The sequence below is a fragment of the Maniola jurtina genome, chromosome 13, assembly GCF_905333055.1.
Source record: "Maniola jurtina chromosome 13, ilManJurt1.1, whole genome shotgun sequence".
NCBI lineage: Eukaryota > Metazoa > Arthropoda > Insecta > Lepidoptera > Nymphalidae > Maniola > Maniola jurtina.
In genome coordinates, this window is record NC_060041.1 from 11,570,674 (window position 1) to 11,593,542 (window position 22,869).

The following is a 22,869-nucleotide window of genomic DNA, read 5'->3' on the forward strand; positions in this document are numbered from 1 at the left end:
TCGACTGACATGGTGTTTTCGTACAGGATTCTATTTCAGCATTTGTATGAACAGGCAGTTGTTGCAGCATCTCAATAGCGACCTTAATACAGCCCCAGTTTCCACCAAATCAAAAACTTTCTCATAGTTTACGAACGCTTAGCAAAGAGGCAGATTATTATAATAGCCTTCAGTTATATTATGCATAACATGTCGCAGCTTATGAATGTGACCTATAGTGCTTAAGCTTTTTCAGAATCAAGCTTGTTAGGGATGCTGAAAGTCATCGAACTTATTATTGTGACGATTCATAATGACTTACGATAACAACAGCTTATAGACATGGCTTAGCAGCGAGATGAGTCTATGACTCTTCTTGAGTAATGTTTGTAACTTTGTAATTTCGTTATGCAATGAACTAGATTAATTTGAATATAAGATTCACTAACCTTGTGTTACATTGCAATAAATAAACCATTACTTATTATTTATTACGGCATTATCGCCATGACGGGATTGAAAATCCCGTCATGGCGATTGCAAAATCGCTGAAAGACCTTAAGTACTGGTTTGCCACCTGCTTTCAGGAATTCTACTGTGATTCTGATATCACCGAGCGAATTTTTATCCTTGAGTTGTTTGAGAGCCATACTTATCTCGTATAAACTGGCATCTGGGATATCTTGGGTATAGTGTCCCGTCAATTTAGCTCTGGGATCTTTAGCCAAATCTTCAACAAGTCTTTGTATTGTGGTGTATAACTGTCCATAGAACTTCTCCACGTATTTCAAGAGCTCAAGTTTAGCTGAAATGAGGTGTTGTCAGTTTTTTGTCGTATCAGCAGGCCCTATTTAGTTGACAGATCTTTCGTGAATACTTTTGAGTTCCTGTTTCGCTCTATGGTATCTTTAAAACGAAATTAAAGATCCATAAGTCACGTGTTTGTATAATAGAGATCTGCCAGTAGGTAGGTGCATCTGCTGAAGACTACAGTATCATTTCTGGCCTTTTTCTGGCCATGAGCTTTAAAATCATAAAAAAATATTTGTTATTTTTGGACGATAGGCCGTAAAGAAATTGGACTCCACCACCTGGCAGGTTCTACCAACCTTTTTATTGGAAAGGTAGGCTCTGAAATAATATATTGTAGTAGTGATTTTTTTGTTAATTATATGGTAACCTAGTGGTATGATGAGCCAATTAGTTATTTCATTGACTATCATAGGTTTACGTCGCCATCAAACTAAATTTTAACATAGTTTTATTGTATTTAATGTCGTATGTAAGAAAAAAAACAATGTCATAGCAACGTAAAATATAGCATGTAATCATACAACAAAATTTTGAGAAATAAATACCGAAGTAAAATATTGTATGTATCACTTAACACAAAATTTATTATTATTCTGCAACGTAAACGGTTGTATGTCATCATACAATACTGTTTTTGGGTGTCCGCAACGACGTAAATTGTTGTATGTAATCTATACAATAGTTTAGCTTGGCATCACTATTAAATTACTAAAATACGATAATGAAATAAAAAAATGCAAACACAACCGTGACATATCAGTGTCTTGAGTTACAAACATTTCATTTGAAGTCCGACGTGATCTGTTGTATCTGTTACATACGAGGCGCAAACGTGCGACTTCACCCCACATAAAACGTTGTAAAGGTCGATATGATATTTTACGTCGTCCTCGTTTGAAAAATACAACATTATACGCCTCATAAGTACTTTAAAAAACAACATTTTTAGGATTTTTTTTAATTGAACATATAAAATAGATAAAAATAGACATTGTTATGTAAAAAACGCAAAATGGCAATTTTGTGGCTTACAACAACTTACGTGGGAGGTGTCGAAATATTTGCCACATGATATTAACAAATTCATGAAAGAAAACCTTCAAAGCATTAGCAGTTCATTTGTTGCTACAAATAAATGTTCTTAGGTGGCGGTAATCACTTTATAACTTCATATGATCCACCCGCTTACCATTTATATTTTTTTTAATTGCCCAAACTACCTTAAGTGAAGGAAACATAGGTTAGGGTGAAGAAAACTTAATCATAATAATTTTGTACAGAAGTGAATAATAATTAGTAGGTATTGTCAGTAGGTACGAACGTACCAGTACGAAATATGAGTAATTTATTAATACTTCCTCCTCAGCTTACAACTGAATATGCAAGTGAAGAAACCGGAATCTTTCGGCCCTGTCAACTACTTGCCTCAAGGACTCATACTGCCCATCGCTTGGATTGAGATGGTATGTATTTATAATCTTGTATGTACATACAAGGGTTAAGTACTTAACCCTTCGATGATACAAATCATATTCGTAAATTGGCCACAAATCTTAAAAAAATATTATATCTGTCAAACGTACTCATAAATAAAATATTGCCCCGGGTGAGGATCGAACTCACGACCTTAAGATTATGAGACTTACGCGCTGCCTACTGCGCTACCGAGGCTTGTATCAAAGTATATAAAATTACAGACTAGTTACTCATAGCTCTTACGGCAGTGAAAACTCCGAAAACCTAGGACTGATCGACTTTTCAATCGTCCAGTAACTTTTATCTGAGGAATAAATGTGGCGTATTGACAGATTTTCTATACAGAAACTGTCGAACCCTCTTTATTCCTCAGATAAAAGTTATTTGACTATTGAAAAATCGGCCCTAAGTATAATAAACACAATATTAATGATAATACCTACTGATAAACTTGTTTCAGTCCGTGGAAGAGCTTCCAGAAAGCCTGCAATCCCTCGTGTACCACGGCACGTACTCCACCGCCGCGGCGCAGCTGGGCCTGTCCGCCTTCTGCACCATCTCCCTCGCCATATCCGCCATATGCCTGTTCGTGATGCTGGTCAGGCGGCGCAGGAAACCTTGCGCCATCGTCAAGATCGTCTCCACGGATACCGAGCTCAAAACTCAGTTCGCTTGAATGTGTGTTGATTTGCATCTTTGGTTAGGTACCACTTACCAGACATTTGAAAAGAATGTGGATAAATTATTGTGATAATCAGTTCTTCAAGTTGGCAGCCGAGGAGTTTGCGTATCTGTCCATGATTGGTAGATTCTCTGTACAAAAAAAAATTGTGCTCACTGCGCTTACAAGATGTTTGCTTCGTATCTCAGATTGCCATTGAAATTGGAAAGAATGTGAATAAATTATTGTGTTTTAGTTTTAAGACTATCAATTCGTCAAGTTGGCAGCCGAGGAGTTTGCGTATCTGTCCATGATTGGTAGATTCTCTGTACAAAAAAAATTGTGCTCACTGCGCTTACAAGATGTTTGCTTCGTATCTCAGATTGCCATTGAAATTGGAAAGAATGTGAATAAATTATTGTGTTTTAGTTTTAAGACTATCAATTCGTCAAGTTGGCAGCCGAGGAGTTTGCGTATCTGTCCATGATTGGTATATTCTTTGTACAATAAATAATGTGCGCACTGCACTTACAAGATGTTTGTTTTGTATCACAGGTTACCATTGACATTTGGAAAGAATGTGAATAAATTATTGTGTTTTAGTTTTAAGACAATCAATTCTTCAAGTTGGCAGCCGAAACGTCTGTGCGTGATTGGTCAGATTCTATGAACAAAAAAATTGTGCTCACTGCGCTTACACGATGTGGTTAGACGAGCGTAATTTATCTAAGACTTTATACATACTGCGCAATTTCGGTCACATTATCTAACTACCTTAAGAAGATTTTACTTAAATAATAATATGTAATCTGAATTATTTAAAAAATGTTCGTCTAGCCTCACGCTATTTGTAGGTATAAATAAAACCAACCCGCTGTAACAGACATGTAGGTACTAGGTAGGCTCTACATAAATTGCGAGAAAATATTCCTTTGCCTTTCAGTAAATCAAGAAGATCAAGGTGTTTTTTCTATAAAATTAACAAAACGTACAAGCTCGATTGCGAAGCTTGATTGTAATTTAATTAGTTATTTAGTTACCCTTTACATTTAATTACGTTTGATTGACTAATGAGGAAATTATAAAATTATGTCATTCGGTTTTCATATTGAAAAATAAATTGTATGGCCAATTTTACAGTAGGTTACACAAATTTGTAGATGTATAAGATTGTGATGAACCCAAATTTTGCATGATGGCGTTGATAGTTCTATACCGTGTAATTAAAATAGTTAAATATTGTGTATTGTAACAATAAAATGAAATTGAGATAATTCGCGGGCTCCATTGTGATTGTCATCGACGACCTTATTATGGTCTATAACCAGTTCACTCCAAATTTGGCTGATTTTTTTTTTAATTTTTCAAGGTAGGTACTTACGCGGTATACAACAATATTAGTTACGCGGTATGGGACTATCAAAGACAATAAAGGTGCCCACTGCCCACGCACTCGAACTGAACGATACGATACGGTTTGAAAGCTAAAAGCCAAGTTTTATTGGCCGAAGATTTTCCTCAACAATAAAATTATGTACAATTAAAACTTGAGATGATAATTAAGGAATCGCTTTTTTCTTAGAGGTTGTTAAATTATTTCATCCGCTAGATGTCGCTAGTGTTATTTGGTAAGGTATTGTTGTAAGCCTGATCGCATACTGCCTCACGAGACGCACGCAACGCATTTTTCACAGTAGCAAAAATACGAGGGCTATCTGCACGACTACAGTAGAAGGTACATAAAGAAGCAGGTGTCCAGTACCGAAAGGTCGGTGCGGGTCGGTTTTTTATTCAGATACAAGTTAGCCTTTGACTGCAATCTCACCTGATGGTAAGTGACGATGCAGTCTAAGATGGAAGCGGGCTAACCTGGAATGGGATATGGCAGTTTTCCTTAAACCCATACCCCTTTGGTTTGTACACGGCGTCGTACCGGAACGCTAAATCGCTTGGCAGCACGGCTTTGCCGGTAGGGTGGTAACTAGCCACTAGCCCCAAAGTCAGACCAGACCAGAAATTTAGAAATTATAAAATTCCAAACCCCTGCCGGGAATCGAGCCCGGGACCTCCCATTAATATTATGACCACAGCGCTTACCACTGCAACCGGTCAGTGCCAGAAAAATCGCCTTATATTATCCTGTACCTGTTACCAGTCTCTTTATAAGCTCATAAGATAAATTATGAGGATATTTTACTCACACCGATCGGTGCTTTACCCGCACCGGCCTGTTGGTACGGGAAACCTGGTTTTATATGCTAGCACCCTAATGCGACAACATCCGGACGCTCTACTGACATCTGAGCTCATCGGAGCTAAATTGGCGTCAATTCTTTTATCTTTCTCTAAACTAATTTAAAAGAATCTTTAAAAGAAGAGTGGAATAGGCACCTTGTGGGTAGACGCGCTCAACTTTAGATTGCATCATAACCTATACTGTTTGGTATGATTACAATCAAGCGCAAGCGTACCTAGGTAATTAGTTTAAAAATATCTGCTGACGTCATCGGTATTTTTTCGGTACGTCTGCTGCTACCGACTCGTGCCACTGATGCTACACATGTATTTTTAGTACCTATCTACTGAAAACATCCGTTGCGTGCGGTTCTTGCACTCCTTTTTTAAGCAGTCTGGCATCTTGTGGTATGCGATCAGATAATATAATTAGATTATATCTTTATTATTGGAAATGTTTATTTGAAGTGTATATAATTTGCGATCAGATCGAGTAATTTGAACGAATTTGAAAACCTATTTGCATTTTATTTATATAGTTATTATTAGATATTAAATGCATTCGGCACAAAATAGGGAGGTAAGGATCTAGATTAGGAGTTTTAAAAAAAATCTCTCATGGCAGAAGTTTGAAATTAGTGAAGCTGCGATTGTATTTAAATCCCAAAAAAAATGCTTATTCCATAGACTTACATACTTATTCATACTCTGCAAATACCTACTTATATGTTCATATTGTTCCATTTAAAATCAACTTCTGGCATTTCTGGCATACCTATGTCGTTACGTTGTTGAGTTAATAAATTAGGAAAAGCTGCGTGATTTGCTCGTATTTGACACCTTTTCCACTAATGCTCCTTGACAAAAAGCTAACCCGAAGGCAACGTAGCTCCAAACAGTGCAGGGCATAGCAGATCTATACATATAATAAAATTGTAGAAAAGTGGTGTCTGTACAATGGAAATATATAAAAAAAAGTAGCAGGGGTTGTTATTATATCGATGCCGAACCCGAAATTGTAATGAATTTTTTTTTTGTCTGTTTGTCTGTTTGTCTGTGTGTTTGTGCACGCTAATATCAGAAACGGCTTACTCGATTTAGATACGGTTTTCACTAATATATTGTAGTAAGCTTTACTTAACATTTAGTGTTTATTTCATGTCAATCGGTTCATAAATAAACAAGTTATGTCAATTTAAAGAATCACGGCGAACATTTTACGTACTACACGCCTCGCGCCTGAGCGTCCGTGGCCATATAAAGCGCGCTGAGAGCTATTCCACGCGAACGAAGTCGCGGGCACAGCTAGTTTTGAATATGTAGTAATGAATGTTCTGGTTGACAGCTGCGTACGCTACGCCGCGGCGCGGAGGTGCTACGCCAGAGTTAATTTGTACTTTTTGATAGGATTCCCAAGTCTGGCAAATGTTTCAAAGTCTACTCAAATTAACCTAACACTATAATAACTTTTCATTTGAAATATGTATGCAGATATGTACCTATGTATATAGTAAGATAGTGATAGGTATCTGTTTTATGTAGATCTGTACTATAATAGTTTAAGAAAACAGAAACAAATTTTGTAATATTTTCGTACGCTTCAATTTTATAAATATGATGATTGCATTAATAAAGACTTTGCAATTTTATCTTTTTTGTTTTATTACCACAAAAACATTGGTTTGTAAACAAAAAATATGTATTAATCAACGACGATAAGTGAGTATGTAATTTAAAAAATATTTGTTTTCAAAAATTCCTTTTGTGTCCATACAATTCGAGGCAAGTAAACATCCAAGCGTGGCAGACTATGGCCTAAAATCCTTCTCATTCTGAGAGGAGACTCAGTAGTGGGGCGAAAATGGGTTGATCAATCAAAACATCCAAACTTCTCGCTAACTTTAGTAATAATTGTAGAGGTAATACAAAAAATTACATTGATTGAAGCTTTGTTATTACAATATTGGCTTTATCTTCCTACCAACCTATAGCCGGCCCACTACTAATAAACGGATAACGGATCTCTTCTTAGAACGAGAAGAGGGCATAGTTCGCCGTGCTGCGCGCTGGTCCAATGCGTATTGGCAGACTTGATACACTTTTGAGAACATTGTAGAAAACTGTCGGGTATGCAGGTTCCCTCACGATGTTTTCCTTCACCGTTAGAACAAGTGATATAACACCGAAGCAATCAACCGCGACTTCTAGATGCTACTTACCTACTGTGAGTCTGTGATAATAATATTAAAACCAAGTAATATTATTACTTAATAGCCGATGCCCACAACTTCGCCCGAGTGGATTTAGGTTTTTTCGAAAACCCGTGGGAACTCTTTGATTTTCCGGGATAAAAAGTAGTCTATGTGCTAATCCAGGATATTATCTATCTCCATTCCAAATTTCAGCCAAATCCGTCGCGTCGTTTTTGCGTGAAGGAGTAACAAACATACACACACACATACACACATACACACAAACTTTCGCCTTCATAATATTATAGTGTGATAGTGTGATTAGTGTGATAAGCATAATTAACTGTGTGTGTGTAACTTAATAAGTTCACAGCAAAATATCGTATGACCACATAACTACAAATCAAAACATAACATACTTATATAAAAAAATCTGTTCTAATCAAGTGTCTCGAGTTCCCAAACTTTTATCCAATAAAACCACTATCTTACCATATATTTTTAACTTACCGTGGGCTCTTCTCAGACTTGGGCGCGTTTGGAACCTTCGTAGCTTTAGTTTTAAGTTTACGTAATTAATTATCACCAATATCATCTTTCAAATCTATCAAATCGGACGAACAAAAGGTGTACAAATAGTACCTATTTTGAATAAATGATTTTGATTTTGTTTGTTTGCACTACGAATACTTACCTACTGAAACCCCTCTTAATTTTGGTTTGCGGTAAGGATTTTTTTATTACTTCCACTGATTAGGTATCAAGAAAAACTTCCACGTGTCTGGTTTATTTTATATGATAACGACTTAGCACTTGACCTAAGTTGAAACTTAAACTTATAAATAGCTATAACCTACTAAATGTTTACTTTCAATTATCATTTCAATTCGTAACCATGCGACCGAAAAGTGCGCTTGTGTTCGTTCAGATCTTGCTGTTTACTGCTTTGGCTGCATCGAAAAATCACTGTGAAGATGATGTAAGTAGATTATATTTAGTCTTATCTTTTTTTTTTTTTTTAATGAAAATATTACAATAAAACTTAAAGCTAGCCTTATCTAATTACTATACAAATCATGCCCGCGTGGAATGGTGCCAAGAATACTGGCTGCATTTCCGCGTTGGACAGCCAGGCTGATCCGTTGCGCAAAGAATGAGCCAGCCCTTCTGTCACCCGATGAGGCTATTAAACGCGGTGAAATGACTCGTAAAAATGTCTTTGCACTAAGAAAGTAAGTCTTATCTGTACTTATGTCATTTATTTAAATTCTCATTCCCATATCACTGTCAATAGATGAATTTGACTGGCATATGAGAGCCATAGCCGGCATGATGGTTTATTAACCCCTGAACCAAAAAGAGGGGTGTTATAAGGTTGACCTGTGTATCTGTCTGTGGCAACGTAGCTCCTAAACTAATGAACCGATTTTAATTTAATTTTTTTTGTTTGAATGGTGGCTTGATCGAGAGTGTTCTTAGCTATAATCCAAGAAAATCGGCTCAGCCGTTTGTAAGTTATTAGCTCTTTTCTAGTAACTGTAACCTTCACTTGTCGGGGGTGTTATAAATTTTTAATTTACACTTGTACATCAGTGATCATAAAGCCAGGTTGTCTACGAACACATTAGCGTTGTCTCACTTTAAGTTAATCTTTACGCTATATTACTGGTTGTATCCACATCAGATATGATTAGACTATTTTCTCTTCTAGCTCATGGTTCTCAAGAAAAACTCATTCGCATATTCCAAGTGGCAGCGGCCTATGGAGCGTCGGTTGATGAAGGTGTATCTCTTCAACTACACCAACTGGGAACGAGTCAGAGACGGTCTGGACACCAAGTTTGACATTGAAGAAGTTGGGCCATACGTCTACTCGTAAGTTAAAAATAATGTGATGACAGAAACACTCTACAACAATCCATCGGCTAGCAGACTGTGGGTGAGATCTAGAGATAAGAGAGAGATTCAATACACGCTGAGATCTATAAAGCGCACTTGCACTTTGATGAAACAGAGATAGCTTTATATCTCTCACATAAACCGGTCTTGTTTTAACTCTAAAAACTACTTACTGAGCGGATTTGGCTGAAAGAAATAAGTAGAGACAGACTATACCCTGGATTAACACATAAGCTACTTTTTATCCCGAAAAATCAAAGAGTTTCCACGGGATTTTGAAAAACCTAAAACCACGCGGCAAAAAAAGGATCGATGCTTTTGAGATGTGGTGTTGGCGACGCATGCTCAACATATCGTGGACTGAACACCGAACCAAGCAACGTCTCAATACTTAACAAACTTAAGATAAAGATGAGGCTATCTAACATCTGTCTGCGGAGGACCCTTGAGTACTTCGGTCACATCGCAAGGAAGAACGCTAGCAATATCGAAAAACTCATGGTCACTGGCAAGATCGAAGGAAAGAGACCCCGCGGACGTAGCCCGAGACGTTGGTCAGACCAAATAAAAGAAGCGGTCAACACACCCATCTGCGACGCAATCCACGCGGCAACAAACAGAGAGCAATGGAAGAACATCGGAGCAAAGATTGCATCAAAGGGGAGCCACGGTCCTCAAAATTGAGGAAACGACGCAGGAAGAAGAAAACCACGCGAACGAAGTCACGGGCATCATCTAGTATATTATAATAAATGAGCAACGGAGTGACGTCATTTTTTGCATGGGTATAGTATATTAGACCTGGAGAGAGACATAGGCTACTTTTTATGCCGAAAAATCAAACAGTTCCCACGGGATTTAAAGACTTAAATCCACGTGGACTAAGTCGCGGGCATCATCTCGTGTAGGTACTATGGATTTGTATGTTAGAATTTCCTGACTGGATGTGTTTGGTTCTTATTCGGTTTTTGATATTATTTATTATTGTACGTTTCACTTTTTTAATTTTAGTATCTGATTTATTTTATTTTTTGTATAAGCATTTTAAGAACAGCATGTTAAACTAACACACTATTTGTACGCCGCTACGGCTAATGTGTTGTACTATTATAATAATTTAATTAACCATCTTTTTAACCCCCGACCCAAAAAGAGGGGTGTTATAAGTTTGACGTGTGTATCTGTGTATCTGTGTGTCTGTGTATCTGTGTATCTGTGTATCTGTCTGTGGCATCGTAGCGCCTAAACGAATGAACCGATTTTAATTTACTTTTTTTTTAACACACATTATTCAAATAAAGAATTTATTATATTATTATTATATTATTTATATTATTATTATTATTTATTATAAATTATGAAGAGAGGGATTAAAGGAAGTTGACATTCCAGGCAACAACTAGAAAGAGTGAATGTCACGTGGGAGGGGGACTTATTAACGTATCAAGAACACAGCAACTTCACGTTCCTCCCCGAAGCCAGCGCGGGCGCTCATTCCGATAAAGTGTTTGTGCCTAATGTACCATTATTGGTGAGTGGCATGCGTTTTATTGTCTACGTTTTTTGCTTTTTATGTATTAGTAACGAAGAATCGAGCAAGTGGATAATTTTTTAGGGTTCTGTATCTCAAAAGGAAAAACGGCACCCTTATAGGATCACTTTGTTGTCTATCTGTCTGTCTGTACCTCAGTATTAATAACGAAGAATCGAGCAAGTGGATAATTTTTTAGGGTTCTGTACCTCAAAAGGAAAAACGGCACCCTTATAGGATCACTTTGTTGTCTGTCTGTCTGTACCTCTGTCATTTAAGGGCTTTAACTGTACATTCTAAAACCGGTTTTGTTTAAATTTTTTTGTTTAATAGTTTTTGATTTATGTTAATGACTGCTTTTTAGTAGGTATGCTTACCTTCATTAAAAAAGCTTGGACTTTAAAAAAAATTACATTTAACTTTTTTTCAGGATGTATCTTCAAATGTTGCAAACTCGAACTATTTTACCCAGGTGGCCATGAGGCTTCTTTTAAGCATGGTAGCAAATGACACGGAAACTTTTTTACAGCTGACAGTGGAAAGGTAATAAGTACCTACATTGTGATTCGAGGGCATTAAGTAGGTTAAATGGTAGTAAATGAGCTGACATTTGTAAGCGCGAGCCGTAGGCGAGGGTTTAACAGCGTCACGAATAACCTTAATTTGTAATAATATTAACGCCCATGTATCATACGAGGTTTTTCAATACAGTTGTGATAAAAGAGATAAAATAAACTAGAGTTCTAAATAACCAAGAGAGCATTTTTGTGGGATTTTCGCCTCATTCAAAATATCGGGTAGAGTTAATTCCATTTTATTTTCTACCTACCTCATTATTTTAATCCACACTTGAACCACTCATAAAGTAAAAGAGAAAAACTACAAACGAACAACTTAATTAAAATTTGATTAAGTTTACTATTGTAAGCCCGCTGGACCAACGGACGAGGCACGGGATCACCACATAAAAACACCAGAGTTTATACACGCTTTTATTAAGTTCTCGTAACTCTTATTGATGTACATAAAACAATCTCTAGTAATATCTATTTTGTTTTTCTGTCAAATCCTAGGTCCTACTCTTGGACCACAGAGCTAGTCCCCTTTCGCTGGGTTCACACAGAGTATTCTACCACCACAGCGAAAGGGGCGGCGTTATATATCGCCACACCACCCCCCTTGGGAGAAAGGAAGATTATGCATCAAACGGGCGAGCGAAACGCACCTTCCGACCCGCCCGAGTGGTGTACTCAGCATCCTTCCATGTCTGCATGGGTTGAGAATCAGGTGTGTCATTAGGATTATTAGTGCGGGTGCGAGTGTGAGAAGTTTTAGGCGTCTGATTGTTTATGTGAATGTCTTCATTGGGATGAGCTTGTGATTCCAAGTAAGCTGGCTTGACCCGGTCCATGCTAACGACTACCTCTTTGTTCCCGACTATGATAGTTAAGGTCTTGTCATTCCGTTTAATGATTGGAAATGGTCCTGAATATGGAGATTGTAAAGGAGGCTTTACGTGATCCGCACGAAGAAAAACGTGAGAAGCCGTGGTCAAATCTTTGAAGACAAATGTGTCCTTAGAACCATGACGAGCCGCTGGAACGGGTCTTAGGTCTGACGTTATCACCCTCAGTCGAGTTACAAACTCTGACGGATCAGTTGAGGTGTTTGGGATTGATGAAGGAGCGATCATATCTCCTGGCACTCTTAGTGCTTCGCCATAGACAAGCTCAGCTGATGAAGTTTTAATATCCTCCTTTAAGGCTGACCTCAGCCCTAGGAGCACCAGAGGCAAGGCTTTGATCCATGATTCTTCATGGCACATCAAAGAAGCCTTTAGCTGCCTGTGTAAGCGCTCGACCATGCCATTTGCGCAGGGATGGTAACTCGTCGTTCGGAGTTTTTTTGTGCCGAGCATAGACATAAGCTTACGAAACAGATCGGATTCAAACTGCCGACCCTGATCTGTTGTTATATAGATCGGTACCCCAAAACGGGAAACCCAGTTTTGCATCAGGGTATCGGCTGTTTCTTCTGCCGTAATGCTACGCATGGGCCATGCTTCTGGCCACCGGGTGAACCTATCCACCGCCGTGAGTAGGTAGCGGAAACCCTCACAAACGGGCAGAGGGCCAACGATATCCACGTGGATATGACTAAACCGTCCTGAAGGCGTTCCAAAATCACCTAATGGAGAGATGTTATGCCTCGTGACCTTATTCCGTTGACAAGCCAGACAGGATCGGGCCCAATTACGAGTATCCTTTTGAATGGATGGCCATACAAATTTGTCCGCCAACAGTCGAGATGTAGCACGAATACCTGGATGGCTCAGGTTATGGAGTCTGTCGAAGTACTTCCGCCTGAAAGGCAAAGTTAGGTATGGACGTGGCTTTCCTGTGGACGTGTCACATATGATCGTGATGTCGGTGCCGGGTACTGTTATTTTTTCCAATTTTAATGCCGTGCCGTTATGTTGCAAGTCATGAAGTTCGTGATCGTTGCATTGAGATTCGGCGAGCTCTGCAAAATCTTCTTGTAAGGCAATCGCCTCAATACGAGACATGGTGTCGGCAGCGATATTGTCTACCCCTTTTACGTGCCGGATGTCGGTGGTAAATTGGGATATAAATGACAGTTGATTTAATTGGGTTGGAGGCAATTTTTCTCTCCGTTGTTTGAACGCATAGAGAAGTGGTTTATGGTCAGTAAATATGACGCAGTGCTGACCTTCCAAGATGTGGCGAAAGTGCTGCACAGCCTCGTAAACTGCTAACAATTCTCTGTAATACGCTGGCCAAGAGGACTCACGGGAAGGTAGTTTCTTACTGAAAAATGCTAAAGGTTGCCACTCTCCTTGTACGCATTGTTGCAACACCGCTCCGACTTGTGTATTGGAGGCATCCGTGAATAGAGCCAAAGGGGCGTTTGCTAGTGGATGTGCAAGGCGCGTAGCTTGAGCCAGATGTTGTTTGCACGCGTGAAAAGCACGTTCGAGATCGGGAGTCCAAGGAACTGGTTTGGTGCCTTTAAGTTTTGAATCCGACAATATGGTAACCAACGGCGCCTGCATTTCAGCCGCACGTGGAAGAAAACGGCGATAATAGTTTATCATTCCCAGAAACCTGCGAAGACCCTGAACGGTTTGTGGAAGCGGATACTCCTGAAGAGCAGAGATACGTTCAGGTGGGGGATAAGTTCCATCTGCCGAAACCCGGTGACCTAGAAAATTGACCTCACTGGCGCCCAGGACACATTTGGCTGGATTTATGACCACACCATAGTCAGCCAGTCGTTGGAACATGATGCGAAGGTGATGTGCGTGTTCTACTGAGTTACGCGAAAAAACGAGGATGTCATCTATGTAAGAAAAACAAAAATCCAAATCACCGACGACTTCGTCCATAAAACGTTGGAATGTCTGCCCCGCGTTTCGTAGCCCGAACGTCATATAGGGGAATTCAAACAACCCAAAGGGCGTAGTAATGGCTGTCTTGCAAATATCTTCAGTATTGATGGGTATTTGTTGGTACGCTTTCACCAAATCCAACGTGCTGAAAATTGTAGAACCTGCGATGTTATGGCTGAAGTCTCCTATATGACGCACAGGATAGCAATCCGGCACAGTCCGTGCATTAAGAGCACGGTAGTCACCGCACGGTCGCCACGTGGCGTCCTTTTTAGGAGCCAGATGCAGCGGCGAGGACCAAGGACTCTTGGAAGGTCTTGCTGTGCCACATCTGACCATGTCCCCAAACTCCTTCTTCGCAGCCAAAAGCTTCTGGGGGCCAAGGCGACGGGGGCGACAAGATACGGGAGGCCCTTCAGTAGTTTTTATAAAATGCACCGTACTGTGCTTAATTTTCCTATGGATCCCAGGGGGTCGAGTAATGGTGGGAAATTCCGTAAGCATCTGATTGAAGGGAGACCTAGCTCCGGAGTTCACAATTACTTTAACACAATCCTGATCGACAAATGCTATAGATGTGGGAACTGCAAGTCCAGTTACACCATCAAGCAAGCGCCTATTTCGGCAATCGGGAAGAAGATGGTAGTGGGCCATAAAATCCGAACCGATAATGGGGATGCTCACATCGGCAACCACAAATTGCCAGCGAAAATCCCTTCGCAGCCCAAAATCGAGACTCAGACTATGAGTACCGTAGGTCTTAATGGCACTACCATTGGCTGCGCTTAGTTGATATTCGCTGGGAGCAATCTTCCCACGAAAAAATTTTCGAGGATAGCAACATATGTCCGATCCGGTGTCCAGTAGATAGCGGACCTTGCTGGTTTTGTCGGTAATAAATAGACGGCGGCCCGAAGATGGACAGTCAGCAGCCGTCATTACTGCCTGTCGTTTCCGTTTTCCTGCTTCCAGGAGCATGGGCTGGTGCACTTCGTGGCCTTGTGCTGAAATTTTCGGTGGTACCAGCAGTGTCCGTCGCTATTAGACGGAGAACGAGAGCGTCTGTTTGAAATGCTGCGGCTCCTGTTACGCCCGGAGCGTGAATTATTAGTAAGGGCGGCAATGTTAACTGTTAACTCTTTCATCTGGGCTGCAAAAGCATGGAGGCCCAAAGGATCATTTGGTGCGCCTGATGCAGCAGCAGCATTCACACTTACCTGTGTAGGTGCTGCTGTGATGCTGGGAGCGACCTCCAATATTTTATCTGCACGCATAGCAATATCATCCAGTGGGTCGGCACTGGCTGCTAATATGGTTTGCAAGTGGAGAGGAAGTCGACGCATGAACAGCTGTCGGAGAATGCCTTCATCAGTCAATGTATTTCCTGCTAAAGAGCGCAGGTGCCGTAGAAACTGGGATGGTTTTCTATCACCCAGTTCTTCTTCAGTTAATAGTTGACGGACACGTTGTCCCTCAGACACTGAAAGTCGCCTTATTAATTCTGCTTTTAAATGTTCATATTTGTTCTCTTGTGGGGGAGTGGTGATTATGTCCTCCACCTCTAACATTACCTTTAAATCCAGGTTAGACACTACGTGGTCATATTTGGTTTGATCCGCAGTAATGCCACGTACTCTAAACTGGGTCTCTATATGGGCAAACCACATGGCTGGTTTTGAAAGCCAAAAGGGTGGCACTTTGACAGAAACTTTACAGACACACTCATTTGACTCTTCCATGGTGAGTAAGTAGTATAATTTGTATGTGATGAGTGTAAATGTGGAAACAAATTTTTAATTCTAACTTTTGTTTTTCTTTAAAAAAAAAAAACTCCCCGTTGGGTGGTGTGCTGATTACAATATCAAATTAACACAGAAACAAATCCATATAAAGACAACTTAGTGTACAACATAGTAGTAACAATGTATGTTGAAAAATTAGCTTTAAGTACTCATTATTACCATTTACAACCATTCATCTGAATCATTGCGCTAATTACAAAATAATTATTATTGTTTGCAAACAATTCATTACCTCCTGCAACTCCTAGTGATTTTATAAAGAGATACGTCTGATGTTTATTTGTTTACAGACAAGAACTGACCATGTTTTTATTACAACATTGCATAGATACTCTTCAGATACCTAGTCTTAACATGAACTATTTGTAGGTACCTAGCAACACAATAGTAAAGTTTGGTTAAGATAAAATGTTACTATGTATATGCACAACAAAAGATATACCACCAGTCACAGGGATGTCCAATGTTCATTATAGAAATGCTTAAAGGCTATATGGGTAGGTAATTATGATATTGTCTGATTTATGTGCCATAGCTGTCAGTCTTTTACACAACCAAAATACTTGGGTTTCTACATACGTTTGATCACAGGTCACTCAACACTTCTTGTCCTTGGAGCAGTGCAAATGGGAGGCTGTAGAAATATACGAGCTGGATCGTAGCTGGATGCATGCACGACGCACGCTATTCGCAGTTTCAGTTCGAAAATAGGTTGCCAGAGAGTTTATTTTGGTTCTCGATCTGAGATGCGCTCATGTACTTCATTTATCTCAGTGCGTTATACTGCATTGCATTATTATGCACAACGGCGCATTGCGTGTTTGCGTTACGGGGTCACCATTGTAAGCCCGCTGGACCAACGGACGAGGCACGGGATCACCACATAAAAACACCAGAGTTTATACACGCTTTTATTAAGTTCTCGTAACTCTTATTGATGTACATAAAACAATCTCTAGTAATATCTATTTTGTTTTTCTGTCAAATCCTAGGTCCTACTCTTGGACCACAGAGCTAGTCCCCTTTCGCTGGGTTCACACAGAGTATTCTACCACCACAGCGAAAGGGGCGGCGTTATATATCGCCACACTATTATTTACTAGCTGATGCCCGCGACTTTATCCGCGTGGATTTATCTTTTTAATTAAATGTTGTGGGAACACTGATTTTCCGGTTATTACCACGGTGTGGTGCGGTGCGATGCGGTGTGATGCGGTGCGATGCGATGCGGACTTCCAAAACTACTACAAATTAAGAAAAAAATTTTGTTTCTACACGTTTATGTTTGTATGAAGTCGAGCGAACCTAATAAAAGAAACTAGAAATCACAGCGTGAAGCATACACATATCAGTTTTAAGTTTTTTTAACCAGAAAACCCCCTGATCCTGTATTTGAAGATCCTTGATATATGTATAAGTTTTAAGTTATTGCTAAGTACAGCTTTCAAGAAATCGATAAAATATTATTTCTGTTTCAGATTTCTTTGGGGATACGAAGACGAATTAGTTAAAACAATAAAGCCCTTTTTGGATATAAAAGGTTACAACTTTACAAATTTTGGCCTTTTAGTGACAGTAAGTACCTACCTATAACCTCTCTGCATTTAAATCGTCCATTTCACACATACAATTTGAGAAAGGAGCGCCGCCATAATAGCTATCAATATAGAACCTCGTTTGTTGAAGAGCAGATAGAATTCCGAAAGGTCGGCGGTTCAAACCCCACCCCATCCCCACCCGTTCACTATTGTCGTACCCACTCCTGGCACAAGCTTTACGCTTAATTGAAGGGGAAAGGGGAGTATTAGTCATGATTAGCATGGCTTATATTCTTTGCAAAAAAAAAATGATCCGATTAAGTCGAGCTAGCAAAAATATATAAGTAGATATTATGTTTACTCGAATTAAAACTAAGGCAGTTTGATTCATAAATATGCAAGTGATAACCAAACTACTTTTGTATGGAGCGCGTGACGGAGACTCTTCTGATGACTGAAAAGTTATAGTACAGAGCTAGTTAAGGAAGACAAGACACATTTTGTTTTATTTTTCAGAAAAATGGTACGTCTTCTAACATTTTAACAATAAACACGGGAGAAAACGACATCAACAAAATAAATACTATAGAGAAATTGAATGGCCATAAAGCCCTATCTTTTTGGGACAACCCCGAGTGCAATTCGTGAGTAAAAAACAATTTTATTATTGTCATACTAATTTATTTACCTACCTGGGTGCCTACAGATGGAATCCACAGGACAGGAAATCGAGTTAAATCTGTGTAGAGTAGGTAATTACATTACTAATAACTAACTAACTAATAACATAACTACGGCAATAATTGTCAGGGCTGATAACCTTTGATTTCCGATAGTGAATCGCCCGATTCATAATATTATGTCTCAGTATGATATCATAAGATAAAACTCCCAAAATCTAATAAATGTGGGTTCTTCAGATATTGCACGGTTTGACAAAACTTACAACGTACAAACTAGATGTCGCTACGCCATGCTCAATCACGATAACAGAGTTTTCTTTAGTAATCCATCAATGAATGGTATTATAATGCAAGGAGGGGAGCGGAATGTTTAACTTCTAGCTTATCAACCCGGTAGAAGATGTTCCTGATTGGGTGCATTATTCTGCTGAGGTCCCTTTTTGGGATTTTGTTGCGTCGGTCGCAGATTATACACTTGCGGAATTGTAGTACCACAGTTTTACGATGTATCATAAAACTGTGGTTGTACTGTGCGTCTTAAGGTGGAAGCGACGGGCCTACCCACGAAATTCAAATTTAATTTGGTTTTCGCAATTTGTAAACTAATACGACAACGTAGGGTTATGGTATTTTAATTGCGACAATGGCAGTATCATCCTCACAGGTTTATATAAAAATCTTTACTTGAAAGGGTCCAGTTTAAGAAATTAGCTCTAGTATCGACTATTCTCACAAATTAGTCGATACTAGAGCTAATTTCTTAAACTGGACCTTTTTCACAGGCAGGCCCGTCTCATGCCCCTTAACTGGAAAGCACCGCCGTTTTTCTCTTGTTCTTATTTCGGTTGAAAGGCATAGTACCAAATCTAATCTCTGTTCTCTGTTTGTTGCTTATAATTTATTCTATCTTTTTTGTACCTAAGTATTGTATTAAGTAAATAAAGAATCTCCCAAATACGGGAAAGAGGCTGCGATTCGCGCTCTGGGGCCTACCTGGTCCAAAGGTTGTCCATCGCCATTCAGCGGGGCAATGCTGCCAGCTTCATGGGCACTTTTAGTCCAGGGGCAACCAGGGGTGGTCTTTTTGTCGACGATAAATAATTAGTAATGTTAATTTATTATTATTAATTTAAATAAAGAATTATTTTTATTTAAGGTCATAATGAATGTTATTTTTAGCATAGAGTCGTCCGATGGCTCTGCATTCCCGCCACTGAGCCTGGACAAAAATCAAACTTTGAAAGTCTTCTCTTCGGGCCTGTGCAGAAGATTACCCTTCAAATACGCCAAGGATGTTGAAGTTCGTTCGTTTTCATTTAATATTTACACCAAGAGATCAAGTTATAATAATATTATGTACCTATACTAATTATGATAGAAAAAGTTCAAAAATATCGGTACGCGGTAGATACAGGGTGAAACCAGAACGCTAGCAAAAACGAAGACAAGTGATAAAACCACTGACTACTGATAAGATACCATAAAAAAAGTACGAAAACTAAATAAAAAATCCTGTACTTTTTAAAAATTCACAATATATTGCAAACAATAAATCTGACTGACGCTAGAGGTCGACGAACGTTCCGTAAATAGGTCACTCGAAGTCAGTGCCGCATGGTAGGTGGTGCATTGACTAGAGGTTTTGCACGCTATACAATGCGAGTTTGAAAAGTAGGTACTAGTAAATCACTAAAACTAAAAGATTAGGCAAATGGTTATTAGCATTAAATAATGTTATTTAAGATAGTATAATAATAACGCTAAGTTTTTGCTAGCGTTCTGGTTACACCCTGTTTTTTTTTTCTTCGGGGGAGGAAAAAATCCCTACGGACTTCTGCCTGCTGGTAGGGTGCGTCTGACTCGCACGGACTAAAATAACTTCCCCATGTCTGCCAAGGTGAGCACGGAACTACGTGGCATTACTTCATGCTGACCTCCTAAGTCTCTTCTTTTCTTCTTTTTCTTTCTCTTCCCTTCGCATCATGATAGCCCTCAGCATTTGGCTATATACACCCTGTATTCTCTTTGCAGATGGGTGACGGTGTGAAGCTCCTTCGGTATGAGTTGGCGCGCGACGTGTTCGACGACCCTGCACACAACCCCGACAACCAGTGCTATTGCAACATCGACACCGGCGACTGTCCACCACGCGGCGTATTCAACGTCACTCATTGTTCCACGAGTAGATTCCTTACTGGTAAGAGGGCGCAATCGGTAAAAGTAGGTACCTACCTATTCTTTGAAGGCGCGAGGGGTAACTTTGGGATTTTGGCTTTTTGCGTTAATTTGCAGTTGCCTTTGAAACGCGGTCTCTTCAATGCTTTTACCTGGAATTTGAACTTTATACTAATAGACATTGGGTTTAAGTTACAAGTTTGTTCGTTTTGCGTGGAGATCAGATGGTAAATCAAAAGGGAACATGAGTTTTCATCATGTATGGTGTCATTGCGAGCTAGGTGTATCATCATTTGGGTATAAAAGGAACAAGTTTTATTAGGACCAATCAACTTTGGATAGTATTATACTTATTAATAATACAGGGTGTAACGAAAGGAAGGCATTCCAAATCCAAGTGGTAGTTAGATGCTTTTGACGATTCAAAAGAACTTGTAAAAGTCTAATTGAATAAAAATATTTTGAATTTGAATTTGTAACCAGAACGCTAGTGCAATATATTGTGAACTTTTACAGGTTAAAAATACAGGTTTTTTTTTTTTAATTTTTTTATGGTATCTTATCAGTAATCATCAGTTATCACCTGTCTTCGTTTTTGCTAGCATTCTGGTTACACCATTCATAGTGATGACAAACCTATATAACTTATTTCTAGAAGGTCCAGCGGTGGCTTCGTTCCCGCACTTCCACCTCGGCGACCCAGCCCTGCGCGAGCGGTTCACCGGCCTCCACCCTGACTCCGAACAGCACCAGTCGTACCTCGACATACACCCTACGCTTGGCATTGCTGTGAGAGGAAAATCTACGTAAGTTCCTAATTTCAGTAAGGAACACAAACTTGTCTTGTGTGTATCTGTCTGTGGTATCGTAGCTCCTAAACGAATGAACCGATTTTAATTTAGTTTTTTGACGTGACAACGTCTTATAATTCGATAGAGCCGGCTGCACGCACGAAAAAACATGACTCATGCGGCGTTACCTCGCTCTGAGGCGTTCCATGTAAGGCTTGAAGTGCAAGCGAGAGCGCGGAACGAGCGACAAAGAAGCACAATCGGCCTTTGTTGTCACGTTCAACTATCGTCAGTAAACTGACTTTACAGACAACCAATTTTTTTTTGTTTTAAAGGTGGCTTGATCGAGTGTTCTTAGCTATAATCCAAGAAAATCGGTTCAGCCGTGTGAGAGTTATCAGCTCTTTTCTAGTTTTCGTATAGAGGTTTTTGTGTCGGGGTTTTTTTTAATTTTGAGTTATGTTTAAAATATTTGATAATCACTAAGGTTGACATCTTTATAGCGCACTTTGCCAGTTAAAACGAGACAGATTTATGGCTACGGTAGAGACAAAAACTTCCCTCGTTTAGCTCCTAGCTCCTAGCAACTTTGTGTACATTTATTCTGGTTTCAGCTTGCAACTGAACATTCAAGTGAAGAAACTGGAGAATTTCGGCCCTGTCCAATACTTTCCACAAGGACTTATACTGCCCGTCGCTTGGATTGAAATGGTATGTAGAATGTACCTGCCTACCAGCCACTGAGCACTCTCAAAAAATAATAATCATTCAAAAAAAAATTGTAGGTAGGTAATGGTATTTTAAAAATATTTCCCAGGGGTGAATACTTTCAAATTTTTTTGTGGTATGTTATCAATAACCATCAGTAATACCACCTATCTTTGTTTTTGCTAGCATTCTAAGTAGTTACACCTGTATAAGTCTGTGCTACGACAATTAATTATGCCTGCCTTTTTCTATTCGTAATTTTAGTATTTGGATGCGATATATTTCTCTCGAACTTTGTTTTCTATAACTCTCTAGATCTTTGAGTTACCTGTTAGGAGAAAGATGGAGTGATTAGAAAACAAGCGACAGAACGAGTGGCGTTTATTTTTTAGGCCCTATCCAAAAATATTGTTTGTCCAAATGGAGTGTTCTGTATTCTAAGTATAAATGGCCTGATAAACTATCTTCATTGATTTGTTTACATTTTGCTAATTGTTTCAGTCCGTTGAAGAGCTCCCAGAAAACCTACAAACTCTCGAGAACTTGAACAAATTATTGACCGAAAAAATGAGTTGGCCGTTTTCAATAGTAGCTCACTAACTACATACCAAGCTGTATAACCTTGGTTATGGTGGTGAGACTAAATATGTAAAAATTACTTAAGTATATAACAAACGCTCATACAATGTGGTCTTACGCTATTTTTCTTAACCTGTATAAAATGGGTAGGTATAATTAAAAGATGCAATAAAATGTTAGAATCTGATCTAAGTAGGTTTTTTGTACCTAATAGTAGTAGTGGAACTTTGAGTAGGAATAATAAAATATATACTCACTTCCAAAAACTACTTTAAACGCTGAGATCTCTCCCCCCTTCCTCATCCACCCGCTACCACCTTCTTCGGTTCTTCGGTCCAGCGGGCTGTATAACGTAGTGATTACATACTCTTTGGCTGGAGGTCGTCCTACACTGCGCT

The 22,869-nt window shown here is 39.3% G+C and overlaps 2 protein-coding genes and 1 non-coding gene across 4 annotated transcripts in view; 2 read left to right on the forward strand and 1 right to left on the reverse strand.

Moving 5' to 3' along the window:
* The window catches only part of LOC123871148 (scavenger receptor class B member 1-like), a 30,904-nt gene extending 26,424 nt beyond the window's left edge, over positions 1-4,480 (forward strand). Inside the window, exons 11-13 of one of the 2 annotated variants that reach the window (XM_045914770.1) lie at positions 2,159-2,255; positions 2,729-2,950; positions 3,465-4,480. In XM_045914770.1, the coding sequence (XP_045770726.1) occupies positions 2,159-2,255; positions 2,729-2,944 (313 nt within the window). In that variant the 3' untranslated portion in view covers positions 2,945-2,950; positions 3,465-4,480. Of the gene's footprint in view, positions 1-2,158; positions 2,256-2,728 lie in introns of both variants that reach the window. The other variant, XM_045914769.1, reaches the window with a different exon arrangement.
* Positions 2,391-2,463, reverse strand: Trnam-cau. The gene has a single exon. It is a non-coding gene; the product is annotated as a tRNA-Met (tRNA).
* A 3,581-nt stretch (positions 4,481-8,061) lies between the features above and the next one.
* On the forward strand, positions 8,062-22,582 carry LOC123871152 (scavenger receptor class B member 1-like). Its single transcript, XM_045914777.1, has 11 exons — positions 8,062-8,335; positions 9,068-9,231; positions 10,648-10,786; positions 11,217-11,329; positions 17,476-17,572; positions 18,052-18,179; positions 19,398-19,518; positions 20,250-20,415; positions 21,049-21,199; positions 21,799-21,895; positions 22,394-22,582. The coding sequence occupies exons 1-11, from the start codon at positions 8,252-8,254 to the stop codon at positions 22,490-22,492; spliced, it is 1,359 nt and encodes a 452-aa protein (XP_045770733.1). The 5' UTR covers positions 8,062-8,251; the 3' UTR covers positions 22,493-22,582.
* Positions 22,583-22,869: the final 287 nt, after the last annotated feature.